Source organism: Haemorhous mexicanus, chromosome 9, assembly GCF_027477595.1.
Source record: "Haemorhous mexicanus isolate bHaeMex1 chromosome 9, bHaeMex1.pri, whole genome shotgun sequence".
Taxonomy (NCBI): Eukaryota; Metazoa; Chordata; class Aves; order Passeriformes; family Fringillidae; genus Haemorhous; species Haemorhous mexicanus.
Window position 1 is genome coordinate 4,669,353 of NC_082349.1, and position 21,636 is coordinate 4,690,988.

At 48.3% G+C, this 21,636-nt stretch overlaps 1 protein-coding gene across 1 annotated transcript in view; it reads left to right on the plus strand.

The window, feature by feature from the left end:
- The window catches only part of PLPP3 (phospholipid phosphatase 3), a 44,729-nt gene extending 23,616 nt beyond the window's left edge, over positions 1–21,113 (plus strand). Inside the window, exons 2-6 of the mRNA XM_059853727.1 lie at positions 758–915; positions 6,043–6,326; positions 7,319–7,376; positions 14,670–14,846; positions 19,288–21,113. Coding sequence (XP_059709710.1) covers positions 758–915; positions 6,043–6,326; positions 7,319–7,376; positions 14,670–14,846; positions 19,288–19,413 — 803 coding nt within the window. The 3' untranslated portion in view covers positions 19,414–21,113. The remainder of the gene's footprint in view (positions 1–757; positions 916–6,042; positions 6,327–7,318; positions 7,377–14,669; positions 14,847–19,287) is intronic.
- Positions 21,114–21,636: the final 523 nt, after the last annotated feature.

The window sequence follows — 21,636 nt, forward strand, 5'->3', positions numbered from 1 at the left end:
CAGCCAAGCTGTCCAGACACAGGAATCCTGCACAGAAGGTTCCCAGATAGTACTTAAAACCCAGATTTAAGTACTTTAAGTGGCTTTATTGTGATCGAAGGTGAACAGGCTCGGATGGGAGTTCCTCAGCTTTTGTGAATGCTCTGGTCCTTGCATGGATGGGTGTCCCACAGCTGCCCAAAGCACATGGTTGGTGTGTTAGTAGGTACAAACAGGAAACTGTCAAAACACCCTGTAAACACAAAGAGAAGTGAGCCAAGGAAGGCTTCAAAGGCAGGGAAGTGATGGGATGGAGAGTAGCTGGCCGGGGATGGAGAGAAGCCCTGCGGATACTGGATCCTGCCGTGTTTGTTTGCACAGCTCTGGGCTGCTCTGCCCGGCGCACTCGGAGCAGCATCGGGCCCTCCCCGGAGAAAAGTGCCAGATTGGTTTTCATGGCCTTTTGCAGAGGGATTGCTCCAGGGGTCTGTTCCTGTAAGTTAATATTTGCAGTGCACAGGGCTTAACTGGAACCAGGTTGCGTAGACATCTGATAACCATAACAGAGGAGATGCTTTTTCCCTGCAAGAGCAGCTTGGAAAAACAAATCGCAATGCTATTCCCTTTGGAAAGATAGCGATATGGAAAGAAAAGCACCAGGAATGGTGATGCGTGGTTTGCAAGGGGTTTTCTCGTTGAATCTTGGGGGGTTTTTGTGAGCTGCTTGTTTTTGCCTGTATTGCTGATGGGTTTGGTTGTTGTCTCCCCTTCTTTGTAGCCGGGTTGCCTTTCCTCATCATCGAGACCAGCACAATCCAGCCCTACCAGAGGGGCTTCTACTGCGACGACGACAGCATCAGGTACCCGCAGAAGAACGTGGAAACCATCAACGACGCGGTGCTGTGTGCTGCAGGCATCCTCATCGCCATCCTCGCGGTGAGTCCAACCTCCAGAACCTCCTCCTCTGTCCCAGCAGGGGCTTTTTGGCACCTCTTTGTCCTGCTAATGCTGCCACGGTGTCTACCGGAGCACATCTCCTCTGCGGGTTGTTTGACTTTTGTAAGCATGGAGTTGCAAATATTTACAAATGAAAGCATGTAATGAGAGGAATGAGATTACTCTTGAAGCCTGTAAACAGGCCCAAAGCTGTTTGGGCAAGTCTGTGAGCTTCACAAGAACTTTTCCACCCTCCAGTAGGAGTTCAGAGTAGAGGCAAAAACACTTGAGTGTCAGTAAGGACTTGGCATGGTTTGTCGCTATTCAAATAACTCGTGGTATTTGCCTATTTTATAAGGTTTAAAAAACAAAGAAAGGATACATCTTTTCAGCTAACCAGTGCCTGGAAAATTTAACAGGTTAGTATTAGGTTTTTAAGAGATTGCATATTACAGCCATTTTTAAAAGACAATTAAAACCTTCCATAGGGAGCATGTTCCCAGAGTCCGCACTGTAAAATGTAGTTAATGTCCCACCTTCCCAATGCCTCTTCATTTTCCTTCTGCCAGTTTTTCTAGAGCTGTGCTAGGAAATGCTTGCATGGCAAGAGCTTTCTTTGTCAGCCAAAAAACTGAACTCAGCCCATGAGTTGAGCCTTCTGATGCCCTTGTGTGCCTGGTCTGGGGCAGAAGACAAGAGCTGTCTCCAGGTTGTTGCTTAAACACTTCCAGCTAAGATGAAATTCCCCTATGAAAAGTACCTACATTTTTTTCCTTCTCACCTGCTGCCAGAGCAGCTCAGGTGCTTTCCCAGAAGTGCCGCCTTCCTTTGCTCCTTCAGCTGGGAGGGGTGGAGATGGAGAGGTCAGAAGCACTTGTTCTCCTTTCACCTTTCCTTTCATGGAATGTCATGGGCAATAGATATTTTAGGATGGCACAGTGCCTACTTTGGTAATGCCCCATCGTCAGCCTTGTGTGATGTGAATATCTCCATCATTTCCTCATCTCTCCATCATTTCCTGACCACATACACGCACTCAGCAAAGCAGATCCCCAAAACTGCCCTGTCCTTCTGGCCCCTCCCTCCTCAAAACAAGCCCAAAAGGTGCCAGGTCCCCAATTCTATAAACACAGCAGAATTTCACCCTGCAGGTGAATGACCCCTGAGTGTGGAAAAGCCATAAAAATGAAATGGAAAAGCCTCTCATTTTCGCATTACTGCCGGAGCTATCGGCACGCCAGCTCCATGCAGAGTGTGCTTCTGATCCCTAATGAGGCAGTGGCAAATACAGGAGTTGGAACAGAAACTGGAAACATAATCAGCTGCCTGTGTGATCCATCAACTCTCTACCACGAAATAGCAGGTCAATTAAAAGAGAATGAAAATCCCCAAAGAATTGGATGTTTCTGCCCTGGTTTCACTGTGCCCACAACAAATGTAACTTAATAAGGTAAATTCAAAAGCTCAGTTATTTGCTGTTGAGTGACACAAATGGCTAACGAGGAACTGAAGCAACAGATTTCTTTGCTATGGCAGCCTGCATGGAAAATTCAAGTCAGCCTGACCTCCTTTTTCAGATGTAACCCAGATACCAGAATTACTGCAGCATAATAGGAATTCCTTCCAAATCCACAGAGCACTGAGTGCGCTCCTTTGGCTCCTTTGGAAGGCAGGGCAGTGGTCATGAGCACTTCCAGGGAGCTGGCTTTTGGGATGGAGCAGCCAAAATTTCACGCCCTGGCTTCACGTGGCGTCGTAGGCAGTCTGGCCTGGGGTAAAAAGGTCCAGGTCATGTTTTAAGTGGCTTGAGGACACCCAGAGAGTTTGTTAAGTAAACGGCAGAAGAGAGACCTTTGCTTCCTTCAGCATGGGAGAGGATATGCATTTGGTTTTGATATGTGTGTATTCACTGACTTCAGGCAAATTTCCGTGCAGATGGCACTGGAGAGGCTCGTGCCCCTGGGCTCTGCACTCTCACCTCTCTCCTGACTGCTCTTTGTACTCTAGAAGGTGGTTGGTGTGATGTTGGTGGTCCCTTGGATGGGGGGAAGGGGAAGGTGACACTCCTGAGCTTTTTAGGGGCACCACTGCTGTGGTACCATGTCCCCACACCTGATAGGTCTTGAAGGACTGTGAAAAATGCCTAATTAAATTAATTTGCTAGGTGATATAAGTGACACACCTGGATTAGCTGGTTGTTTTACAGTTGAAGGTGATATGCTGCAATGTGATTAGCACAGGGAATGTTACACCAAAAGCAAGTGGCTAGAAAAGCTCTAAAAATAATTACAGGCTAATTGGATTGCTGGTGATAGATTATAATAACAATAAAATGGACTTGACAACTGAAAGTCTGCAAAAAGCATTCACAGACAGAAAAATTTGATATTGGCTTCTCTCTAGTGACCAGCTTTTTAAAATATGTGTGCCAGGGAATTGTGCCCATCACCTGGGAATGGAACATGACCCATGTGGATGGCTTGCCAGGAGTGCAAGGCATGAGAAGAGCTTGATATCTTGAAAACTTGTTTTCTTTTCAGGATGTCCTTCCAGTCTGTGCACATCTGTGCTGCATTAGTTTTTCACCGTCCTGCTTTATCTGGGACAGCACTGCCAAAAAACCAAGTTTACCCAATTTTTAGCTTCTCATTAAGTTGATCCATGGCTTTCACTAACTGGGGAGGGTTCCTGGGTACCCAGCAGCATTTTACTGAGGGAGTGAAGGCTCCAATTTACAATCTGCTACATGTGTGCAATTACCCAGACCACCAGCGGTGAGAGAAAAATATTAATCCCCAGACTTTTGTTGGTCCCTGTTTAAAATGGTCACATGCCTTTCCACAGGCCAAGAGCCTCAGGTTTGAGTGGATCTGTTTGTGAGTTTGCAGTAATGGCACATCTCCCAGTGTCAGATATCGTCCTTAATTTGTCTGGTCTTCCCTCTGTGAAAGCCACAAGTTTTGAGCCTCAGAGCTTCCCTTCTTGTGAATTTAGGCTTTTGGGAATGCAGGAGCCTTTGTGTCCATCCAGGACAACCTCCCTCTGCAGGCCTCATGCCAGTAGATTTCCTGTGCTGGAACAGGGTTCAAAATGGAGATAAACCATGGTCTATGGAGACTGTGAGGATTAAAATGATGCAGCTCCCTAAACAAGCCTTGGTCACTACCAGATTTCCAAGAGGAAATCTCAGCTGTGACGTGTAAACCCCAGATGGTGGTGCAGCCACTCAGAGAATTTCTGTGCATGGTAGCAGAGCCTGCTCTAGCTTGGCATTTATTTCTGTTATTACAGTTGTATCTCTCTTTGATAAAGCCTGCTTAGCTGCAATTTCAGCTGCCTTAGGTCAACCTTTGTTTTTCCAAGCCCCGGTACGAGTGAGTTCAAACAATGATACAGCTTCAACTCTTCTTAGTCTAATTGCCATACTTTTCCAGTTTATTAGTTTCCAAAGGTTGTGCCAAGCTTTTAAAAAAGGTAGGCAGGGGAGCCTCGTCTCCTGCTTGTGGCTGGCAGGCTGCCACGCCGGGAGGAATATTGTGGGCTGCTCCAGAAAGGGATTAACATGAAGGCATTTTTCTTGACAGTTAATTTTACATATCACAGTCCCCGTGACTACAGAGAGGTAGAGACAAGGGGGCATCCAAAAAAAAAACCAAAAAACAAACCTCACAAAACCTCTGCCTCGATTTATTACTCAGGTATAAAAACATTTAGAGTAATGAATGAAATCCTAAAGCTGTAAATCTGGAGCTTAAAATTTAGGTGTGTAGCGTGACGGAGAACAATTTAAATCTTTGGCTCTTTGGGAGAGGTGAGACATTTGGACTTCATTTCACAGCCTGATTTTCATTAACCTGCCTCCTAAGAGTCATGAGTGTGACAAGTTGGATCCTCTGCTCCCTGACAGTGATTTATGGCGATACTGTCAAACCTCAGCACCCCTGACACAAGAAAAACATAATCTGCTGCCATGTGATGGCAAGACACCTTGAAATGCCCCAAAATAGCTGGACTTTTTGGAGGCCTTGAGAGGTCTGAATTGGGTCTGCTGGCAACAAGTTTTGGGTCAGAATCTGAAAAATTTGGGGCTTTCTGTTTCTTCCCTTGTTGTGTTAATGATTTTAAGAGAGGAAGATAAGCAGGATGTGGGTTTATTTTCCTCCAAAATCAGTTTGATAAGAGGGTGGTGGGTCTGGCCTCTTCTTCCCAACACACACTAATTCTTCATCTGGTTTTTGTCAATTTTCTTCTCCCACTATGCTGGGGTGTTATTTCACTTCTGTAAAGATATGCCAATGTGCTAACCTAAAATTTACTCTCTTGTTTTGTTTAATGGATTTTTCCATAAACAACATACCGAGCACTGGGAGGGTTGAGGGGAGGATGGAGAGACACTGGGCCATGGCTTCTCCTTCTCACTCCAGAAGCAGATTCCTGGTTTGAGATCCCAGAGCTGTCTCAACCCTGCATTCACACCCAGCCCTCCTTTTGCCTGTTGGACCCCTGCATGCTGAGAATTTTAAACTTTCTGTGCTGAAAGGAACAGACCCTCAAGAGAGCACTATATTTGACCTGAGGCCGTGGAGAAGGCTTCTAAAATTGAATGATAGAACTGGGATTATGGGTGTGGAGTTTGAATAGGAGTGTGTAATATCACAGGGTGGAAAACTTGGAGTTTAAGGTTTTAGAATATAGCAATATATATGGGGCAAGATTCAGGTTTTAGGGCAGTGGCTGGTCCTTTTTCTTCACCTTCTTCTTCAAGGGTTTGGGTGTTTTTTTGTAATTGGACAGAGAAGTCCACATTGTGGGACATGATGGATTGGTTATTGGGTTAAAAGTAAAAATAATCTAGGTGTCATTTTTTAATTGGATAGTTTAGCCCTAAAAGACCTTGTAAAGAAAGATAGTTAACCATTTTGTAGCTTGTTTGCAGAGTGCTGTAGAACTCACAGCTTGTAAGACTCTAATATAGATAAGAAATAATACACGTTTGAGCCTGAATACCAAGTACCATTTCCAGAGCTTCAATCCAAACCTTGACAGAGGCAGAAAGGAAGTTAAAGAATTGACATTTGCCCGGAGTTTTTCCTGCTCTCTGACCTCTCTGTTGTGCTTCCCTCGCAGATTATAACGGGAGAGCTCTACCGCATCCACTACCTGAAGGAGAAATCCCGCTCCTTCATCCAGAACCCCTACGTGGCAGCTCTCTACAAGCAAGTGGGCTGCTTTGTTTTTGGCTGTGCCATCAGCCAGTCCTTCACAGACATTGCCAAAGTGTCCGTCGGGCGCTTGCGGCCGCATTTCCTGGCGGTTTGTGACTTGGATTTCTCCACCATCAACTGCGCCAAGGGAGTTTACATCCAGAACTACACCTGCAGGGGGAGTGACAGCAGGGTGCAGGAAGCCAGGTGAGAGCCCCTGGCACCAGGGCCAAGGGTTGCTGACACTTAATGTGGCTCGGGTTTCTCTGTCTGCAGTAGAGGATTCGAATCTGAAACTGAGAGTGGGGTTAGTTTGGATCTTAGGATGAAATTCTTCCTCTGTGAGGGTGGTGAGGCATTGGGTGGATTGCCCAGAGAAGCTGTGGATGGATGCCCCATCCCTAGAAGGCCATCTAGGATTGGGATCTAAACAACCTGGTCTAGTGGAAGCTGTCCCTGCCTATAGCAGGGGGGTGGAACAAGCTGGTCTTTGATGTCCCTTGCAGCACCAACCATTCTAGGATTCCATGAAATGCTGCTTTTTCTGCGAAGGCCATAAATCCGTTTTCCAGTGGGCAGCAGTTTCCCTTGGGAAGTGTGGCACTCAGCTGAACAATATTTCTTTTCCTTTCTCTTTACTCCTACACTATTGTTTCACTGAGCTGCCGCTCTCTGTGGGAATTCAGCCCCAGAGCTGAGCTCATGGTGAGCAGCCCGAGCTGTCCTGTGTGTCACAGCAGAGCTTCTCCTCAGGAAAGGCTCCACCACACAGGCAGGGCTTCCAGTGCCTCCCCTTGGAGCTCTATCACATCCATCAGATGCCCAATTTTGACCTTTCTGGGGGCACATTCCACACGCTGCAATCAAATTTCTGGAGAAGTTGCTCTCTTCTCATTTCTTCAGGGTTTCCCGGTTATTTGAGGCGAGATGATGAGTTATTGGGTTATCCTGGAAATAACTGCTGTCCCCTGAGTAGGCCAGGAAGGGCCAAACAATGCAAGCATCCTGTCCATCCGTTTGCTTTCTGCCTCACCAGCAGGCAGGGCGGATAACAGGGGTTTTATAACCAAAGGATTGGGGGTTGTGAGTCCCTCTAGTCTGGCACCCTCAGATGCCACAGGCAAGTCACCATATTGTAGGGACAATTGTAATATTGAGGATTGTGCTGGCTGGTTCTGAGCACCTGCTTTGTTTTGCAGGAAATCCTTCTTCTCGGGGCACGCGTCCTTCTCCCTGTACACCATGCTGTACTTGGTGGTAAGTGACCTCACTGAGCTGATTGATCCTGATCCCCCATCCCACTTTCCATACCAGTAATGCCAGGGTGAGAGTTGGACATGGGAAATTGGTTGGAAAAGGAGAGTCTGAGCTGTTGGTGAGAGGATCCACCCTCAGCTGCTGTGGTGTTTTTTAGGATAGAGACTCCTGGGATGATAGCTGAGCTGTGTGTGCAGCTTTGGGATGTGGCCAAGGTGGCAATTAAATCCAAATCCCACTACATTTGTGGATGGCCTGTTTGCACACTGAGGAGAGTTTGGGCCGAGCCAGAATGTTTCGTGGATGGAGGGGCAGGATGTGCTGCGTGGCCGTGTCAGGAGGTGATGCCTGGTTCCAAAATGTGCCAGCAGAGCAGGTGGAGCAGTCTCTGCCCGCCTGGTTCCGGAGGGGAGGGCTGGGACTTGTTTTCCTTTGTCAGTGAGAAATGGCTCTGCCCTTCCTGCGCCTGGGCTGGGGCCAGGGTGGCTGCCAAGGTGCTTCCTGCCAGGACTGCAGGAGGCAGCGCTGCCCACACGAGCTGGACACACACACACACCCTCTTCTGAGGGATTTGTGTCTGGTTTTCCTTTTTTTTAAGTTATTTATTTCATAAAAAATCAAGTTTTGTGTTGCCTTTAAGATTTGTGCTCCTCCTCCATCCCTGGTAATCTCGGATTTGCGAGCAGAGGAACAGCACTGCACTGATAAAAACATGAAACATGAGCTTTTATCTATCAGCAGTGCTCCCCCCCATCCCTTACTCTCTGGAAAGATAAGTGACCACTGCTCCCTCCTGCCTTTTCAGCCTTGGATCTCCTTCCCAGTGAGCAACTCCTGTAACTGAATCACTGAGCTTTCCAGGCAGCTGTGGGCGGCATATTAAATTCTTTCTTTGTTTTCCCTCTTATTTTGTTCTTGGAAAACTTCTGAATTTCTCCAGCAAATGTTTTGGCCGTTTCCTCCCAGCTATTACAATGAAGAGCTGCCTTGGTGATGCTTCACAGGAGGCTCAGCCCCTCATAAAGCTTCCTGAGCTGAGTTTGGAAGCCATCGCTCACAAGGGCAATCATTTATTTCTGGGGAGGTCTCTGGGTAGTCAGATAAGTCAGCCCTGAGGTATTTTCAAGCCCAGCATCTGGGAACAGCAAGGACTGCCAGTCCCTATTAAGGTGGTGATGGCTTCTCTATTAGGGCTTGACCCATTTGCTGCAGGTTGCTAGACAAACTTTATTTTTTTCGTGTATTTTCTGAAATTCTAGCACTTTTGGAGCAGGTGAGAAACAAATGCGAATACAGAGCTTTGGGGGCAGAGACCCCAAAACTGCAGAGTGCATTCCAAGTTCCCACAGGATGCACAGCAAACCTGCAGGGCTCATTTTCCATTGCTGCTTTGCACCAATGCCTGCTGCCTGATGTTGTTTTTAACTTTGCAGCAGGCTTTAGAATTGGTGTTTAGCTCCTGTGTGATGCCTCAGAGCACAGAGACGCCTCTGGTCTCTCTTTGCTGCCCTTCCCTGTCCCCATATGGGAGCACTTGAGCTGTCAGCACTCACCAGACTTTGCCCCACACTCCCACACTCCCCAGGACAACAGGCTGCTCCACTTACCCCTCTCTATGAAGGGGGAAATCCCTTTAAAATTATTTTAATTTTCACCTTGTCCCAAAACTGTGATGTGGCTCGTAGCAGACTCTGCCTGTGCAGCTGTCCAGTTGCCTTGTGCCTTAAGAAGTCAGGAAAAATGACATCAAGTGTTTGGTGATAAATTGAAGGGAGGAAAAGGCAACTTGAGACAAGACAGGTGAGGCAACAATCTTAAAGCTCTCTTCCACCTAAATGATTCAGTGATTCCAACTTGTCTAGCAGCACCCTGCTCTCCATCTCTCCAGCTCCCTGGTCACTGCCAGAGCCTGACAGAGAAATCTCATAGAAAAAGGGAGGCAGAAAATCTGACACGTTGGAGAGGCTGATAATATCAAAAGAATAATTACAAGAAAAAAGAGATTATAGTAAGCCAGAGGGATTTTATTTGATGCGAGATAAACCCTGCTGTCTTGCCCACCTCAATGAATGAGTTGGGGTTTTGAAAGCCTGCTTAGAAACGTGGCATCCACCATGCCAGTGCCTGCAGGAGGTGTGTTTGATGGGTTTAATCAGGGAGCCATCTCAGTCAAGGCAAAATGGGTGCTCCCTGTTCCTGGGAAGTGAGGGCTGTGCTGCAGCAGGTTGCTGCCTACACTTTGGATAGCAGGAGTGTGCCAGGAGCTGCTGCAGGGCTGGGGGATCTGTGGGGCTGAGCGTGTCTTGCAGAGGCCTGGCAGGTCAGCCGTGTCCCGAGTGTGTTCCTCGTTGAACAATACTTCATATTTCAAGGATAAGTCACTTCCCGCCTTTCCTGGCGCTCCCTGGCTTCACTCTCAGAGCCCATTCTCAATGAAAATGTTTTCAAGTTTGCTTCACCTGGTGGAGACGGGTGCCAGAAAATTCCAGTCAGTCTGTGGAAGGATCCATGGACTCCCAGGCACACCGCAGGGCTTTGCCTGCAGTGTGGGGCTGGATTTGTCCAGAGGTTTGGTGAGCAGTGGGTGAGTGACCACAGCTCCCCCATTTCCTGGCACAGCAGCAGAGCCCTGTGCTCTCCATGGGCTCCTAGTGGGAAAACACTCATAGATGCCAAGTCCTGGAGGGCTTTGAAGGAAAAGTCCCAGGGAAAGGCACTTGCAACACAGTAAAATCCCCTGGGATTTAGTTCTGAATGCTGACACCTCAGGGCTAAGTTTCTCGCAGCCTTCTTGTCACCAGGAATACTCAGTTAACATCAGGCCTTTGTATAAAAAATTTAAAAGGGGAAATAACTCTTGGGTAATCCTCTTTGTCCTAATTTTCCTTGCTTTGTTACTCCTTGGCTGAGCGAGCTGTAATATGTATTTATAGCAGGCTGAGGAAAGAGGAGGTATGGAACAGCTTATTCCACGCAGCCCTCAGGAGCTGACCCACACCTCTTTGTCTTGTTTCTGTGGATGTGGGGGAGTCTTTGCAGGGAGCAATGGATGCTTTCCACTCCCCTGGAGCGTGTGAGACCATAATGCTGATTTATTTGCAGCATGAAGTTGCCTGAAATCACACAAAGGGCGCAGAAAAGCTAAATTTAAATATCAGGAAAGCTGAATTAATATCCCTCAGCAGTATTGGCTGATTCTGGATAAAATGCAAGCAAACCCTGTGTATTTAATATGTGTCAGTGGGTGAGGCAGAAGACTTCAGAATGGGTTGTGGTGAGTTCTACTGGTGTAAATGGAAAATGAGAGATGGAGCTGGGTTTATGTGTCAGGGGAGTGTGAGGCTTCTCCCTGGAACTCCTTGCTGAAGGGTGGAGAAAGTGCCCTGGTACAGCTGAGCAGTGATGTGCCCTTGTGGAGGAACCTCTCTGGTGGTTGTGGACTTGGAGTTGAGTTTAGTGGTGACCTTAAGAAGAGAATAAAATGGAATTACATCACAGGCCAAGGCTGAGCTGTGAACTGAGCTGCTGGGGATATTTCTGATGGGGTGAGAGGGTGCTGTGCACTCAGCAAAGGCAGGGAAGAGGCAGACAGCACATGCTGAGAGGTCTTTGCCCATCTCCTGTCCTTCCCTTGTGGCCAGCTTAGTGCTAAAAGCAGAATTCTGCACTCCCCAGCCTCCAGCTGGCTTTGTCCAGCCAGGGCAGTGCATTACACTGGGATGAGTTTGGGGTGAGGGGGTTTCGGCCCTGTAGCACTTTGGGGTACCACTCTGCTTGCAGATGGGGCTGGAGAAGGAATGGTGCAGGAATGGAGAAGGAGGTCACTTGGGGTCAGACAGCCAGGAACAAGCCCAGCTGTTTCCCAGAAGGAAACTCCAGGTGTGCCTGAGGGGGTGATGGAGCCCAGCCCTGCAGCAGGAGAGAGTGATGGGATTTCTGGAGAGCAGAAAGCCCCGGGAGGCTGGAGGTGATGCTCTGAGCCTGTGGCCCCTGCCAGCTCTTCCTGGCTTTGCTCAGAGGCTGTGTGTGGCTGTGGGCACTCCCCAGCAGCACTGTGGAAGTCCCCTGGCACAGGAAGAGTGATGTGACATCCCTCAAGCCATCTGCTTTGTGGTAACCAAGCCTCTGCCAGGAGACAGCGGATGGGAACTCCAAATAACTCCCACTCTGTGTGATCCCATGTCACCCACCCCTGCTCCTGTTGGTGCTCCTGGTTTTTGCTGCCCTGTGATGATCTGTGGTGAAATAACCCTGGTTGTGGTCTTGCTCTTCCACCCCCTCCCGGGGAGGGCTCCATTCCAGCTCCACATTCCCATCCAAATCTGTCAGTCTGTAGCAGGCAGCATTTCAGATTTGCTCCCAGGAGAAAAAAAAAAAAAAAAACAACAAACCAACCAAATGAAAAAACCCTAAAAAAACCCTACCAAAACAGCAAAAGCACCTTCATAAGCAGATTTTCAGATAAATTTCCAGGAACTTCCAATTTCTTGGTAATAGCACTAATTCCTGCATTAGGGAAATTCTGATCCTTTCAGCCCCTAAATTCTACTTTTACTTTTTGACTTTGTCCTGTTAACTGGGTTTTTCTTTCATTCTGAGGGCAAAGGCAAAGTTTGGAGCATCCCAAGTCTTACCTTGAAAGTTTTTAGGAGATCTTGGTGTTTGAGAGCAGCTTTTGTAACACTGCATGCTCATAAAATGCCTGTGGAATATGAGTAGTGCTGTTATGCTCTTTTTTTGTACTTATGAATGGGGAATAAAGAGCAGTTTTTCCATGGCCTTTATTGTGGCAGTAAAAGGAACTCAGCTGAGCCTCTCATACTGGTGTTGCAGTGAGGGGCACAGGACTAAACCTGTGGGTTTTAGTTCTCCAGGATACACAGGTGTGGGTGTGAGTTGGGTGCTGGGGACTTGGGGGACACCCAGCACATCCCCTGTGGTGCCACACTGCTTTTTTCTCCTTTTCCAAGGGGCTGCAGATTGCACATGAGGCACGCAGTTCAGCCCCAGAAGTGCCTACTTCATTGTGTCTTCAAACTTGTTGTTTGCTTTTTATTGCTGATTTTTAATTGATACTTTGCACTCTCACCTCTAGATGACTTTTTTAGTCCAGGCTTTTGGGGTGGAAAGATTTGAGAAGATGTCCAGACTGTGCAAAAGTGGCAAATGTCAGATTGTACAGCAGCAAATTTCCTTCTTGAGGGATTTGATAGGACACAAACAGAAGATTAGAATAAGACATCAGGTTTCAAGTCTTCCTGGTAGAACTTAGAGTGATGGTTTATAATATATAATACTTGGAGCTATTTTTGCTCTGCAGGAGCATCACACTGGAACCTGAGTTTTACACTGTCACCTGGGCTGAGTTGAGGCTCTTGAACATGAAAACAGACTCATGGAATGGTGTGGGTGTGGGGTGTGCTCCATGGGGCTGTGGCTCCATTCCCAGGCTCAGGCTGGTTTGCAGATACATTCCCCAGAATCACCACATGCATTTGCCAGCACTGAGCTGTTCTGGTGCTGCTCCCTTCCATGTTAATTGGCTAACAATCTGGATAATTTGGAGCATCTGCTCCATTCAGACAATGTGATGTTTCATTTCTTCTGAAGAGCCCAGTGTGTGTTCTTTCCAAAAAGGGGCAGATACAGTGTTTATGCAACAGCCAAACATACTAAATTGGCCAAAATGATGCTTCCCCTTATCAGCTTTCCAGTTAGTTCTACTTTTACAGGTCATTTTATGCTTTTATGTTGTCATTAAGTTATTTGTGCTTTCCCAGAACCCAGTGAGAGCTTCATCCCCTTTCATATCAAGGTGGTGCAAACTGCTCCGGGTGTGTAAAAGGGATCATAAAGGGGGAGTGCACCCCTTTGCAGCCCTCTGATGTAGCAGAGCCCCTTGAAGGACACAGGTCTGACTCCAGTGCTGCATTTAGGAGCAGAAATGGGGAGTGCACCCCTTTGCAGCCCTCTGATGTAGCAGAGCCCCTTGAAGGACTCGGGGTCAGACTCCAGTGCTGCATTTAGGAGCAGAAATGGGGAGTGCACCCCTTTGCAGCCCTCTGATGTAGCAGAGCCCCTTGAAGGACACAGGTCAGACTCCAATGCCACATTTAGGATCATAAATGGGGAGTGCACCCCTTTGCAGCCCTCTGATGTAGCAGAGCCCCTTGAAGGACACAGGTCAGACTCCAATGTCACATTTAGGATCATAAATGGGGAGTGCACCCCTTTGCAGCCCTCTGATGTAGCAGAGCCCCTTGAAGGACACAGGTCAGACTCCAATGCCACATTTAGGATCATAAATGGGGAGTGCACCCCTTTGCAGCCCTCTGATGTAGCAGAGCCCCTTGAAGGACATGGGGTCAGACTCCAGTGCTGCATTTAGGAGCAGGCAGAGCAGAGCTGCGGGGCCGGGCTGCAGGAGCATTTGCCAGGCACTTTCACACCCTTTGAGCCTGACTGCTCCCCGAGCCTGGAGGCTGCTGCGGCGTCCCTCCCTTCCCACAGCCTTCCTCCCTGCCTCATCCCCGGCAGGAGCTGCTGTTTTCCTGCCCTCTCTTCCCGCCCAGCTTCCCCGTTCCCACAGGAACCGGCCGTGCCCGGTGCCGGAGCGGAAACGGGCCCGAGATAGTCACGGCAGGGCCACAATGTCTGCCTGATATCACCCCAGCCCTCCTCTCAGCTGGGCCGGGGCTTTGCTTGGCATTCCCACCCCGGGAGGGAATTCCCAGGCCGTGCAGTGGGGCAGCTGCTCTGTGTGGGGCTCGGGATGGGAGACACGATGGGAGCGTTGGAGGGTGGCGTTGTGCACATTGTTGGTGGTTGTGGCCATGTCTGGCAGTTCTTGGGATGGCTCTGAAGGTTTAGCATGCTGCATTGACTTTTCTTTTCCCTCTGAGAGATGGTATGAGTCCTTAATTCCCCAGTTTGGGACCTTGGTTTTGTTATTTTAATAATGCTGGGGAGGAATTTCTTTACTGGGATGCGGTGTTGTGTGGAGGCTGAAGCAGAGCTGCAGTGCAGGGGGTCCCAATCCCCTGTTTCTGGCTCACTGAGGAAGGGCTGTGCCCATCCACCTCTGTCCTCATCCCCTCCACGGGTTAAAAATCCCTCCAGAGGCCACACAGGTGCAAGGAGCATCCTTCCATTTTGCCAACTCCCCCTCCTTGAGCCACAGGGCCATGGCTGCCCCACAGCCACCCCCACAGCACAGCCGCTGCTGCATTTTGGGCAAATTTGTGCAAACTAACGCAGCCTTTTTTGTCTGTTTGTTCCCCTCTCTTGCCACAGTTCTATCTGCAGGCCAGATTCACGTGGAAGGGAGCCCGGCTGCTCCGTCCCCTGCTGCAGTTCACCCTGATCATGATGGCCTTTTACACCGGGCTGTCCCGCGTCTCCGACCACAAGCACCACCCCACCGACGTGCTGGCAGGCTTTGCACAGGGAGCCCTGGTGGCTTACTGCGTGGTGAGTGGGGAAAGCTGGGCAGGAACTGTGCTGGGAAGGTCCTGGGGGCATAGCAGGGCCTTTGCACCCCCCCAGTTCAGCTCAGGTGGTTCCCTGTTACAGCTGGGGATGTGGTGGAGGCTCCAAAGGCTTGGTCCAGGCAGCTGGGGGCACTGAAAAATGTTCAGCCAAGGGAGGGTGTTTCCCTCTCCACCAGAAGCTTTGGCTGTTCTCAGTGGCACTCAGCTGAACAATATTTCTTTCCCTTTCTCTTTACTCGTACACTGTTGTGTCCCCAAGCTGCTGCTCTCTGTGGGAATTCACCCCCAGAGTGAGTGTTCTCAGTTGGGCTCCTTAGCAAGGTATTCCAGCAGGAGCTGAGCAGAGTCTGGGGTGCTTGGCATTATGGCTCTTCCACACACAGTCCTTCCAAAAACTGCTGTCAGCCTGACCAGGGGAGGCTGGCTGATGGCTGATGAATTTTCAGGGGGCAAAAGGGCTCTTGAAAAAGCAGCCAACAAAAGCTGTGCCCGCTCCTCTTCAGCTGCTGGGCTGGTTCTCGTGCCAGTGGCTCTCCAAAGGGTGACCTGATTGCACAGCCCTGTAACTCAGAGTGACACGTGAAGATGTTTTGAGTTGGCAGGAGGGGGGAACCAGGTCAGGCAGCTGCCTCAGACAGACACAAAGGAGCTGGGGGTTGTGGTGGTTTCTGTGTCTGTGTGAACTCTCCAAAAGCAAGATGTTAACAGCTCACCACTTTTTGTGGGGCTTTTTGTTGGGGGGTTTTTTTGGGGTTTTTTTTCACTGTTCTAAAAGTAAATCAGCCTTGGGAACAAGGAGTTAAGTTCACCAATATTACATTTTGCAGGGAGAGAAAATAGGTTATTTATGTATTTCCCACTCGTTGATATTATTCCAAAGCCAAAACAAAAATGTCATTGTTGGGACATTTTTATGGAGTATTATTAACTCTGTGAGCAGTAACTGTTGGGTTTTGCCTTTGCCTGGTGCCCACGTCCCATGCAGGGCTGGCAGATCCCCAGGGGGAGGTGGGAGAAGTGTGTGTCTTTGTGGTGGGAAGTGGGCTAACAGCCACAGTGTGGAAGGGGAATGGGGACCAGGCAGTCCATCCCTGGGTCCCAGCAGTGGTTCCAGAAGGACAATAGCTCTCCGGATGCTTGGGATGGGTGTCCGGATGCTTTCCTGGCTGGGACAGAGAGCAGCAGGCCTGGCTGTCCCCTCCCAGCCCTCCGGCAGCTGGGAGCTGTGCTGGGAAAGAGAGGCTGTGGCAGGGCTGGGATAGTTTTCCTGTGTCATAGGAAGCAGCTGCCTGGAGTTTCCCAGGCAGGCTCGGGTTTGCCTGCGAGCCTGGGGCAGCCTGAGCTGCTCTCCCAGCCTGCTGGAGGAAGGGGCAGTTGTGTCTGAATGCTTTGCAGGAATGGCTCAGTAACCTGGAACATCTCAGGCTGCAGCTTAGGACTCAGGGCAGGGTTTGAGCCAGCCCTTGTCCCATTCCATCAGCCTGCAGAGAACCAGCAGTGTACTGTTCTCCAGAGCCTGGATTTGCTGGTGGGAGTCTTTGCCCAGTAGGGCCTGGCAGACTTTCCTCCATTTTGGAAGGTGGAAGTAAGGGACAAGAGGAAGAGTCATCCCAGAATGCCCTAGAGTTTGCACTGAAGGAGCAGTTTAGGAGCTTTTTGCTGAAATCCCTGGTAAGTCCTGGGGGTTCTTGCCCAGCTCTCCTGCACAGGCTGCTCTGAAACAGAGGGAGGGACCTGGAAATTCATCACCTCCCACCCTGGGTGCTCCCAGCCACCCCTTCCCCCAGCAAAGCCTTCAGGGTCCCCCCTGGTGATGGCCAAGGGCTGTAAAAACACCACAGTTACCAGGCCATAATTTTCAGTAGAAACCAATTGTGGATTTCATCTCCGAAGGCTGCCCGAGCTTAAACCCAGGTCGTGCTGCAGCAGACACGTTTGTCTTTCAGTGCCTGAAATAACAAGCAGAAGACATTAATGTCAAGCACTTCCAGCTGATGAAACATTCAGACATGGAGCCAGGGTGAAATACAACGAGGATTTCTCAAATAGAAATAGTTTCTCTGCGCCTTGCAGGCAGCTTGCTGTGTGTTGTGTGGTTTATGTCTCATCTGAGGGAGAGGAGAAGGGGAGATGTCAGGAGGACATGCTCCCAGCGTTGCTCTGGTTAGCTCAGAGGAGTTGTTTCAACCTCTCTGTATATGATTAAAAATGGCTTCAATAGGATGAAAAGTAATAGGAATTGTTAAGTGGGAATGTGAGATATTGGCTTAAAATGCTCTCAGTCTTCTCCCATCAAGTTTTCTTTATGGGTGGAGAGCACCTTCTACAGGAAATGGAGCTAATCCAAGTGAAAAACTTAGCACATTTATTAGTCCTTTTTTGTGTTAAACAGTTCAAGCATTAGGAGGATTTAACACACTTTTAACCCCCAAAGATCACGTTTCATGATTCCTATAAATGTTTATATAACCTCCAGCCATGTTAAAGTGAAATACAGTTTAAAGAGAAATGAAACCCCTTAACCAGTCTTTCAATGAAACCTGAAAAGCAGCACAGTAAAAGCTAAAATACCCAGGATGACACTCCACCATAACTCATTCCTGTCAAAAATAAGGACCAGACCCAAAGCAATCCCCAGATGCTTCTTGCACTCAGCAATCCCCTCCCATAAATTGATTTGTCATGGCTATCTTGGTGCAGAAGTTGGACACCTTTTTGATTGAATCCAGCTCTCAGAGGTGGACGAACGAGCGAGATGGCACCAAAAATGTACCAAACCAGACAAACGGGGGGTTTGCAATTATTAACAGCCCAAAAGAAAACCAGTGCCAGAGCAGTTCAATGTAGTTTTACATTGGGATGCTGCAGCAAGGGGCCAGACTCCAGCTTGTGATCCTTGGGAGTATCAGCTGGATCCCTTATTTACCCAAACATACAAAGGCTGCCACTTGAATGCCCTGTAAACAACTTTATCAGCTCTGTTACACAGCCAAACAGCCAGAAACCAGCCCATACATCAAGAAAAGAACTGTTTTGTACATCAGCTCCTTCTCTGCTTTTCCACAAAGCAGCACCAGCTCAGCCTCCTTCATCCCTGGTTAGAGTTGTAGGAGTAAATTGCTGCGCACAGCAGCTTTGCTGTCTGTCCAGCTTGAGCCTTATCTGCTGTGCTGATAGGGGCTTGCAAAAGTTCTTTGCAAGGACAGCTCGACCTGCTGCACAAGGCTCTGGGTGGTTAGAAAATGTGGAGATGCAGGTAGATCAAACCTTTGCTTTCTCCCTGTCTTACCCAGCCTGGAAGTTGTAATCTAATATTATTTCTTTAAACACTTTGGAATTATTTTTTCCCCTGATTTATCTGGGTGATTAAATGTTGCATTTGAATGGCGTGGGAGAAAAAAAAAAACAAATGCACTGCTGATTGCTACAGCCATGTGCTGGTTATCCTGGGATTTCAGCTCAGCAGACCCATGGCTTCAGTTGGGATTATTGGGGTTTAAGGCTTTCTGAGATGAGCTGTCACACTTAGGCTGGCAGGGACAGTCGGTGGCAGGACGGAAGTTCGGGGCTGTGGCGCCAGGTGACAAAATGATGAATCCTTGCCACTTCTACCTCCATCCAGAGGATCTGTGCTGTCTGACTCTTTTCCCTTCTGGCACAGGGCTGAGGTTTGGCAAGGGTGAAAGTGCCCCGGTCCTGGAGGACTGATAAGCATCGTGCTGCTGCCAAAGGAGGATGTGGAAGTTTCCTCCCAGCACTTTGTTTCTTATTGTGTTGCTACCTTCCGAAATTGCCAGGCACTGGCTTTTTCACATCCGGGAGAGGGGTTACATCACGGGATATTTAGGAAGAAGGAGTCAGGAATAGATTCTCCTCTCCTTAGCCTTTGGCTTCCACCAGCCTCCATCTCTGTACTGGTGCCTCGGTGGGGCATGAGGAGCATGGCTCACCATTGACTCACTGCTGATAGCTTTTAACACAGCTTTGACTTGAAAGCTTTTAATTGCCTACCTGATGTCTGTCTGGATGAATTGTTTCACATGGAGTCCATCCCTGAAACCACTCAGGATGAGTCAGGCCAGCCCTTTGGAGACCTTGTTATTTTTTTGGAGTGCAGGCCATGGATCTGTTTCCTGGCTTTTCAACCCGTTCAGCAGAGGTCTGGGTGTTGCACTCGGTGATGACGCAGTGAGAAATCAAGTTGTCCTCTCATGTTTTTGCAGTTTTGTGAGGTCTGAGCCTTTTTCTCTGCTGTACAGAAAGGTGGTAGCAGGCGCTTGGGATTTCACAGCTGTTGCGGGCAGGCAATCAAAAAGTGCTATTTTTGCAGCTTAAAGATGTGTATATATTCTGTAAACCAACTTTTTGAACAAACCATCACCCACTGTGCCTAAGTTTGCCTTTTCAACTTATTCCTGCAGGTGTTTTACGTCTCAGATCTCTTCAAGCCCAAGACAAAGACTTGCCTTCCTCCACCTCCCATCCGGAAGGAGATCCTTTCACCTGTGGACATCATTGAGCGGAATAATCATCACAACATGGTGTAGAACTTCAAGGAATCAGATGGGTGTTGTATTTTAAATTTTTTTTTTTTTTTTTCAAAAGAAAAAAGTGACTGCTGACAGCAACTACCTGCTGCTCTCAAATCTCATCAGACAGTAGAATGTAGGGAGAGACTTTCTTGCCCGACCAGTAAAGTCTTACTCTGTGGTCTTTTCAACTTGCGACATTTGGATGAAAGGGGTGGTGGTGGTCAACTAAGGCAAAGGCGACAGTGAGAAAGGAAAAAAACAAAAACCCACACTACACAAAAAGCCGAACAAACAAAGAGAGGTGCCGGAGTTCTGGATGTGCAATTGGTTTGAGTGTTCATGTTGTAGTGAACGCCAAATTGTTCCCAGCCCAGTGAACACTAAGGGATTTTTGGAAAGCTGGCCATCCTAGGTTTTTTTCTGACTATGAAGATTTCCAACGCCTGCAAGGAAAAAAACCAACTCACGACTAAATTGTATAGCACTACATATGAGCAACAGCACTGAGTCAAGACCTGGGATTGGTTTGTAAGAGTTGCTTTTTTCTCTTCTTGATCCTAGTTTATTTTTTCCTCCTCTCTTCCATACTGTGACTTAATTTAGAAGAAGCTTGCCCAGTCCAAGGTCTCCGAAGGGTCTCTGTTCTCTCTGCTCACGCTACACGCCTCTAACGAGCGGCCCGAGACGCGCACTGAGGCCGGAGAGCTCCTTCCTCCGCACAGAGAAGCCACATTTCCTCCTCCCCGCTCGCTCCCTGGCGAGGGCTCATCCCACCTGAGCCCCCCTAAATGAAAAGAGCGTCCTCCACTTCCCAGCCCTTTCCCCCAGAGAAAAATCCCAGCAGGTTCCGTGCACGCCTGCCCGCGGGAGCCGGCGGTTTGCGCCGGGGGAGCGGCGGCTCTGCCGAAGACTCGTTCAGTTCAGTTCGCACTACAACCCCGGGGCTGAGTCCTGGGGAAACTTTTATTCTGCAGTTTTGGGACGGGCTGCTGGGCGGCACGTCCCGGCCTGGGTGTCAGTCGGTTTGTGCATCCCCTCCTCTCCTCCTCATCCTCCTCCCTGGCCACCCCGGGGTGCGCCATGGCAGTACCAGGTCCTGTGCTCCGCTGGGTCGCTCCGGTGGGAAATCAGCTGTGCCTCTCTCGGGTGTGATGATGACTTTTTTTTTTTGCCCAGAAGCCACAGGTGCTTGGTTTGCAGCCCTTCCACGAAGCGCATTTGCAAAGGGATCCCGCAGAACACGCAGAACGGCCATTTGCACATCCTTCTCACAGAATCCGTCCTATCATTTCAACTTATAGCAAGCTATGATTTTTTTTATATTATAAATATTATATAAATAATGTATAAAACCTTAAAAATTAACTATGTAAAATATTATTTCTGAAACAATTTTAGATATATCCACTATGAGTATAAACTGTGTCCTGACCTGTGTTATTTACATTTTGCTGCTTAAAAAAGCATTGAATTAATTTTTTATAGTCAACTAAAATATTGTAGTTCTGTGGTAGTAATATTTTAATGAAAATAACTACAATTAGAGACATTTGTATAAAAAAAACATATTAAATTGTCTGTATTTTTGTAATGTTCCATTTTGTAAAGAGAAGAATATTCAAAGACTTTTGTAGAATACAAAATTGAAGTTTGTATCTGCGAAATTATTGCTGTATAAATGTGCTTTTTAAATAAAAGCTCATAACACAACTAAACATCCCAGTGCAAGCTGCATTCTGTCTTTGGGTTGCCCTTTCCTTGACAGAAGAAGAGGGTCCTTGCCCAGTGGGACATTTGGAAGTGTGATGTGGATGTTGGATGGCATTTGGGAATGTGATGGTACAGGAGAGCAGCTGGGTAAAAAGGACCAGATGCCATTTTTGATGGGAGTGATGAGAAGGTCCCTCCAGCTCCTGTCTGGGGCCACTTGTGGGTTTGCATTGATCTTCTCTTTTCTATGTCCAGTCTTAAAGCAAATCTCATTTTACTGAAGGCATCCCTTCTACTTTAACAATCTTATGAGCTTTGAAGAAATGGTATGGAAGTACCAGAAAACAAGGTCTGAAGAGCCACAGCCCAGCTGCTGGTTGTCCTGGACAGCCCCTACCTAGGAGGGCTACCAGCTATGCTCTGCACAAGCACCTTTCCCATGAAAAGCAGGCACTTGGCAGCTGAACCAAACTTTTGCAGCTTGCTGTGTTGCAAACGTAGGTGGGAGGGGATAGAAGAAAAAATCAA